The 7694-nt window shown below is 56.1% G+C and overlaps 1 protein-coding gene across 1 annotated transcript; it reads right to left on the bottom strand.

Annotated features, from left to right (window-relative positions):
• Positions 1–3171: 3171 nt before the first annotated feature.
• Positions 3172–7457, bottom strand: TRIM47 (tripartite motif containing 47). The gene is made up of 6 exons (XM_010155084.1): positions 7410–7457; positions 6808–6903; positions 6008–6238; positions 5242–5437; positions 4478–4552; positions 3172–3797 (listed from the first exon to the last, which is right to left on the bottom strand). The coding sequence occupies exons 1-6, from the start codon at positions 7455–7457 to the stop codon at positions 3172–3174; spliced, it is 1272 nt and encodes a 423-aa protein (XP_010153386.1).
• Positions 7458–7694: the final 237 nt, after the last annotated feature.

Consider the following 7694-nt stretch of genomic DNA (forward strand, 5'->3'; position numbering starts at 1 on the left):
GCAGAAATAACTCAAGGGAACACAGAAAGGCTGTTTAAATTGCCAAGTGCTATCTATCCATCTAAACTCACCACACGCTGCATTTAGCCCTTCGTTTGCAGCAAAATCAGCGAATCAGAGCTGGCATAGTGCACATTTCCTCATCATTCCAGTTTACACCCCAGATTATTGGCAACACAGAGCAAACTCTGGTCCAACACCCCTGGGGAGATTGCTCCCATCTTAAATAGGTCAGGTTTTGCTTTATGCTCTAAACCATGAGTATTTATAGAGCTTCCAACGAGGAGAAAAGCAAGCAGCAGGAGAGGGTTAGGTAGCACTTCCCAACTGCTTTGCATCTACCCGAGCCCTCCAAACCCTCCACAAAGCTGCGCACCAGCATCCCAGCTCTCTGCGAAGAGAAAGCAGCGGCGCAACCAGAACCAAAGCCCCAACACCAGACGTGTCCTCTTCAGCAGCTCCCATGCGGTTACAGGATGGAAAGGGAAAGGCGTAGGATCCCGCCAAACCATCCCAAACCCTGGAAGAGATCAGACACTTGCGTCTGTGCATTGGGCAATGTGGAGAAGGGAGGGATGTGTGGCTCAACTACGGGTTTCCCCATGGAGCAATCAATCCGCCTACGGCAAAACGAAACGGGGCAAAAGCCCAGATCCACTGTATTTATTCTGGCAAAATTCCTCGCTGTAAATGGTGGGAGTTTTGCCTGAATAAATGAGATTCAGGGCGCAGAGAGAGCTGAGATGGGAGCCCGCGTGCGAGATCTCTTCCTGCAGGCGTGCAGCAGAGATGGGTTAACCTTCCTCTTCCTCTCGGGACAAGACCACGCTCGGGCTGTTGCACGTCTCTGCATTTCGTATCTGGTGAGGCCTTTCTGACACCGTGTTAAGAAAACAGCAGCGACGCCTGTGCTGTGTCACCGCCGACATCGCGTGCGAGGCTGAGTTTTGCAGGAGGGCGACCAGCGCGAGCCCAACAAAGCAGTGTTGAGGTAGGAGCTCAGGAGACGGGGAGTGAATTCCCATCGGGACGGAAGTCCGGGCAGCATTCCCGCTGGCTGGGAAAGGCCGAGATTTCATCTGAAGATTTCACTCCAGAAACCCTACATCCCCTTTTCCCACCGCCTGCAACATTTTAGGAGTGACTGCAGGAGGAGGAGGAAGGCGGCTTTGCAGACACAGCCCAGCAGTCCCTCTCCATAGACCCTTGCACCCACCCTGCCCTGGGGAGGGGGCGGCTGCATTCGGACCCTTCAGCCTCGTGAAAGCGAGCCCACAGTGGCATCTGTTTGCTGGGGACCAGCACCTCTTCCCACACCAGCGGGAACTGGCAGCACTGGCAGACGAGGGCCCTGTGCTGAGTTACAGTAAAGGAGCTCTTTGAAGGCTCAGTGTTTACATAAACGTGGTTTAACTTTAAACCTCTCGGCTTTGTGGCTGCCTTTTTATTCACGTTCACTTTTTTCCCTTGGCTCCCCTTGAATATACCACTATGATTTCCAGCTTATCCTTTGGGGAATAGATATAATTTCATATATTTAGCTAAAAGGGCCATTTTCTATCCCCGTTGATGCGTCATCACTGACTCACTCACACCAGCGAAGAACCTGACCCAATATATTTTCTCTCTAGGTATATATTGCACAGCACTATGATTTTGTAAAGCGAGCTTTGGGAGGTAGGTAGCAAACTAATTCCAGGAAAAATAAACATGTGGAAAGGCACACTGCACTGAGACAGGGGCTGCACTGTACCCCCCTTACAGATGGAATTTCTGTATTTTTCTTCTGGAAAAGCTCCCTTAGGACACATGAATTGGCATTTTTGGCTTTCAGCCTCAAGTTTCCACCTTTTCCGGAGAGGACACTTGCTTGAGAGTATTTTTTGTTAATTGTTACTTATTGCCAGAGTCTAGTTACTTAATAACTGACTGATGCTGCACCTTTTAGTTGTCCCAAAACCAGGCCATTTGCCCCTGGGACATACTCACAGCACCTTTTTGTCACTGAAAGAACTCTCTAAGCTAAGGGGTACATTTACAGCTCAAGTGTGCCCAGGGCACATTACGAGTTGGGAGTTTAGCAGAATTAAAATCCCCTAAAATAGTAGGGTCATCAAAAACACGAGGTGAAATTTGGCTGTAAAGCTTCCGTAAGCTGTTCCCTGAGGAATGTGTTTACTAAAAGCACATCCTCAAAACTGCTTTATGCTGCTCGCTTCGCCATCTCAAGGCAGGAACGGTGCTGCTGCTTCTCGGCAGGAGGTTTCTCCCCTTTCCCAGATGGGATTTTTGGCTGTGGTGGGGAACAGCCCCACAGCCAACAGGGCTCCAACAGATGTGGGAGCGTGGCTTTTCCCAAGTGAGCACAGCCACAGAGCAGCATTTAAAATACCCACCAGCGGCAGCACGAGGGAGGGCAAAGGTCCTCACATCACTTTTGCAGCACTAATGGGTGGTCAGTCCTGCGGGGAGAGGCGCTGCATCACCACAGCATCGCCCCTGCACCCAGCCAGGCTCCTCTGCAACCCACCCCCTCCAGAGCACCCTGCTCACCCACGCCAAGGCACAACGGTGATGTGGGCACCAAGGAAGCGACCGGCTTCGGGGGTTCGCCTGGTCCATGCTGGGCTTGCTGCTTCGAAGGCACTGCATAAGGAGCATGCGGAAGGTGTCGACGAGTCAGCGCTTGAAAAAGCAGCAGTGACACAGAGAGCAAGATAAGGCACAAAGTGGAGCATCTGTGCAAGTCACCAGGGCACTGCGAGCAGACGTGAAGGAGAGGGACTGGGCAACCCGGCAGCTGGCCAAGATACAGCTTCAGATCTATGTGGCACTTCTCCTGAGCAATACACTTTACCAAGAAAGGCTGTATCATGGTCCCTGATGTCCAGAAAGGGAAACCGAGGGGCAGAGAGCAGCACAGAGACTCGCCCAACTTTGCTCAGCAGCCCAGCGGCAGAGCCAGCACTCGGATCCAGCTCCCTCCTGGCTCCCAGCCCGCAGCTCTGCCCACCAGACCACTTCATCCACCCCTGGGTCACAAACAGCACAGAGCAAGGAGGGAGGGCTGCCACAGAGAAATACGACGCTACCGAAGAGAAGCCGTGACAGTGGCAATACACTGCAGGAGAGACTTTCCTGGGTCTTGCCATGCTCCCACTCTCCGGGCAGTTACCTACGCTTTAGCACCGACACGCAATCTTTCTTCAGGGGCCCGATCTGCAGGTGGGCATCGACGCTCTCCAGGAAGAAGGCAGGTTTCAGCTTGCACAGGAAAAGAGAGGCAAACTGGTGGTTGATCTTGTTCTGGAACGGGTCAAACTGGCCCTTGGCAAAACGGGAGACCTTGAGCTGCTGCAGACAGGTCATCTTGGAGTCCTTGACTCCATAGAAGGTCAGGGCCTTCTCCGAATACTCCAGGAAGACCCCAATGGTATGGAAAAACGGCTGCTGGATGACAGACTCAAAGCCACCAAACCAGGCCACATAGTTCTGTCCATTCCACTGCAGGCAGCAGGACTTCTCGTTCCGTCCCAGGCGCCCACGGTTGTAGGACTCCTGGGGGTCGAAGTCCTCAGCAATAACACCGATGCTGACCCAGCCGTCAATGAGCTCTACCTCCCAGTAGTAGTTGCCCCGGTTCATGAGGTTCACACCCAGCACCTGCTCACAGTTGATGAACCGGGTCGGGCTCTCCGGGTAGGGGATGGGGCACAGCACCCGCTTGGCCCCTTTGGTGCCAAACAGCTGGATGAACTTGTCGGCCGTGTCACTGTCCAGGTCAATGATGAAGGCAACTGTGTGGGACAAGGAGACACGAGGATGAGGAGGGAAACAGGAGGAAATCTCCCCAGCCCTCCCTGCTCTGATCCTCTGCTCCAGCCTTTGGTGATTAGCATGATTCTTTCTGATTTCCACCATCACTCTCTCCCCTCTCTTTTAAATCCTGTGGCCAATTTCAGCTGAGAAGGGGCTGAAAGACTGGATACTCCTGTAAGCAAGGGTGGACACACAAGGTGTTGGAGCCCAGACTCAGCCCCTTTTGCCCCACTGTCTCTGCTCAGCAACTCTATTATCCCTCTGCTTGCTGCCACTGGGGCTGACCCTCATCAGACCACTGCTCTGCAGCAAACAGGGCAGATGCACAAACTCTGATCTCATTTAACAGAGGATCCAATTCGTCAGGGTCTGGAAGGCAGCAGAAATGACACGGTATGCCTGCAGCCCCCCCAGCAGCTGATGCAGCAGGACCAGAGACAAGGGGAAAAAAATATCACCTCAACAGATTATGACCGTTGTCAGGAAAGCCAGGAGGCTTCCTTGTTAGCTGAGCAGTATTTCCTTCACAGTGTTCCTGCCAGCCATCAGCTCAGGACCAGTGCCGGCCGGGCATGCGGGATGGAGCCGGCCAGCTGGGAGAAAGGAAAGGGAAGATGGACCTTAGCAACAGCTGTCAAAGCACAAGTCCCTCGCTTACATTTCAGGAAGTAATCACGGCTCTCCAGGCAGGCAGGATTGTTTGACTTGTCTGGAAATCGGGACTCGGCCAGCGCTGCAGAGACAGAAGGTTTGCCATCAGCGAAGAAACCGGTGCCACAAACAAGGGTGTTACTGGAGCATCACACCCTGCCTGACACCCTGATGGGATCCAGCTGCTGCGGCCCCCAAACCCCAGCCAGTATCCCCCGCTCCCCCCGCACATCCCTGCCAGCTCGGACACGGGAAAGGACAGATGCCACCTTTGCCACCCCAGAGAGACAGGCGGAGGGCAAGGAACTAGCTGTAATTTCCACAGATATCTGAGAAAATGAGGGAGAGGAGCAAGCTCAGGCTAAATGAGAGAGCGCGGGAGGAAGCTGCCACGGTGGCTTTCTCACCCTGGCAGGTTTGGGAGACCACAGCCTGCCCCATGAAGAGGATCATCTATCCTGGGAAGAAAGAGTCCCCTTTCACGGGAGGCCACGTTGGCCACTTGCCCCCTCCCGCAGGGCTCTGCCTAACTCCCAGGCTGTTTGTTGCTTCTCCAGTCTCCGGTCTCCGTGGAAAAATTCATAAAACCTCAAGGACGAGGCGTAAGCCCAGACGGGGATTGTGCAACGTGCAGCACGACCGTGCCGGGCAGCTCCCAGCGCTGGCGGGAGAGGGGTCAGTGCTCGCAGGAGCCATCGAGCCCACATCTCCCACCCACGTGGGGAGGAGAGAGGGTCACAGGGACCCAGTCCCTTGGAAAGGAACACAAACCTTCCTCCGTCTCCTGGACACTCAGCCCATCAAATCCTTTCCCCTGCAAGTGGTGCCACTGGTTTTTGCAGGCAGCAGACAGCACATCCTTCACGGCACCCACAGCTTGGGTGCATCTGGTGAAGTTCAACTCATTCTGGAAGCTTGGAGTTGGGGAGAGGTTTTCTTCCATGGCCACTTTTAAGGCTTGAAATTCCTGAGCCAAGAAAACAGAGTTTCAGGAGTTTTCAAACAAGCCGAAGTTGTGTCTTGTTCTACAACCCCACCCTGCCCTGGCGGATTTGGGAACTGGCAGCTCACAGGACTTGGCCCAAGGACAGCCTTGCGTAAGGGAGGAGAGTGCTTTCCCGGCCGCGCATTCCTGGCGCCTTCTCTTCGCTCCCCTTCAATCCAGGAGCCAGACCATGCCCACCTCGCGAGCAGCATCTCCTCCCAACAAGGTCTCCACTTGCTGGGCTGCCGGGGAGAGGGGGGATGCTGGATGGAGGCAGTGGGGCACCCCAACCTCTTGCTCTGGGTGCCCAGCCTGGGAAGCACATTGGCTTCTCCCAAGTCATGGCCAGGATGGAGGTGGGGGTGATGGAGGAGAAAGTCTTGCCCGTCTGGTCCCCCGGGGGCTGGGAGGGAGGAGGGCTGTGCTCACAGGAGTGAGCCTCTGCAGCCCTCACATCCCAGGGGTTCTGGCACCCAACTCCACATCAAATGGGACAAAACCCCAAAAGACAACACTATCAGCTCTTCTCCTGGCCCCATCCCACCCAGGCACCTGGAGGAAGTAGATGGTGTCCGTGCTGGGGACGTTCTCCAGGTTTTGCTTGCACTGGGTCAGCTTGGCTCGCCTCTCCTCCTTCCAGCGGAGATCGGCCTCGGCCTCCCCCAGCATGGAGCGCTCCCCGTCCTCGATGAAACCGGCCACCTCCTTGTGGAAGGTCGCCAGGACCTCAGAGGCTTCGGCAAAGAGCTTCTCGAGTCTTTCCCTCTCCTTCGTGGCAACACCCTGAGCGCAGGGAGAGAGGGGTCAGGGTCACCTCCCGCAGGGGAGGGTGTAGGGCAGCACCCTTGTCCCCTACCCAGCAAGTGGCTCTCAGGTCTGCGGGGTTCTCAGCTCTCTCCAACGCCCCATAACACCCTTCACCCCAGAGCTTGGAGCCCTTTACCACCCAGGTGTCGAGGGACCTGGCTGGGCACGGCCGCTCACCACTCCACTACATCACACGTCCCCCGGCGGCGAAGTGACGTGTTTGCACAAGGGCCAAAGGGGACCAAACCCCCCTGAGCCTGGGGGAAGAAGGTGCAAGAGCCAGTGGATGCCCCGGCACGGTCCTTGCCCCATGCCTCCTTCCAGGTTGCAAATGAAAACAACCAGAGGTGCCATGAAGGTTAGCAGAGGTGAGAAACAAGGACACTCACGGATCCTTGCCAGGGTCACCGGTGTTTCGCGGAGCACTTGCTCCCTTGTGAGCACCATCCCTTCCCCCCATGCACCCCAAAAGCTTGTGGCCCCTTGCCCTCAGCTCCCCAGCCCAGCAGAGCTACGCTGGTGGAGTGAAGCCACTGCCAAGTCACCTTAATGAGCTCCACCATCTTCTTGGCCTGCGCAATGGTGACTGACAGCTCCTCCAGCTCGTTCTCCACATCGCCGAGGAATTTGGCTTGTTGGGCCTGTGGATATGAGGGACAAACACTGAGCTCTGCCCCCGCTCCCGGCGGCAGGGAGGCATGGGGGACGCAGCTTCTCCCTAAGTTCAGCCCACAGCCCCCTCTCTGACAGTGACCGTGCTATCAGGCTTCGGGTGAAGGGTGCAAGGGGAATCACGACTTGTTTTCTCGTTTTCCTCCCCTGCAACATCCAACCTGCAAACTTCCCTCCTCACTTGGTTGGAAAACTGAAGGAGCAGCTGGGCTGGACCCAGCTCTGCGGTCTCCACATAAACCACAGCCCCACAATCCCAGCATCAACCAAACTGGAATCTGAAAGCAAAACCCTCGGGCAGTGATAGCAGCAAGCGCAGCTGAGCCGCGTGCTCTTAGTGTGACGCCGGGGGAAAACCTGCCTGGGATGGCTGTGCAAACCGAACAGCAGACCTGGAGCACTGAGTCTCCTGGACTCCCTCTCGTGTGGGGCGAAGCGCAGCAGCTCGGCAGCGCGGGTCACTCAGAGGAAGCACCGTCCGAATGCGGCGTTTCCTGATGGCGCTGCTGTTGGCGCCAGCCATGGCCCGTCACGAGGACGGGTCCCTCGGGAGCTGGGAGAGCACTGCACTCCCCAGCCGGGGCAGTTTCCCCCCGCTGATGCTCAGATCCCAGCCCCCTACGGGGCTCGTGCCTGGTGAGGGGGGATGGGTGCTTCCCCCCTCCATCACCCCACAGCGTGGGGGCGGTGGCAGAGATGCTGAGCAGCGAGGCCTGACGGCTCCTTGGGGCTGGGATCGCACACGCTTTCTATTTTAAGG

Source organism: Eurypyga helias, unplaced genomic scaffold (assembly GCF_000690775.1).
Source record: "Eurypyga helias isolate BGI_N326 unplaced genomic scaffold, ASM69077v1 scaffold44117, whole genome shotgun sequence".
NCBI classification, from domain to species: domain Eukaryota; kingdom Metazoa; phylum Chordata; class Aves; order Eurypygiformes; family Eurypygidae; genus Eurypyga; species Eurypyga helias.

Coding starts and splice junctions, on each gene's coding strand:
- TRIM47 (XM_010155084.1), bottom strand. CDS start 7,457: ATGGCTGGCGCCAACAGCAGCGCCATCAGGAAACGCCGCATTCGGACG. Junction 6,239..6,807: donor AGATGGTGGAGCTCATTAAG/GTGACTTGGCAG, acceptor CCCTGCGCTCAG/GGTGTTGCCACGAAGGAGAG. Junction 4,553..5,241: donor TGTCCAGGAGACGGAGGAAG/GTTTGTGTTCCT, acceptor CTGTCTCTGCAG/CGCTGGCCGAGTCCCGATTT.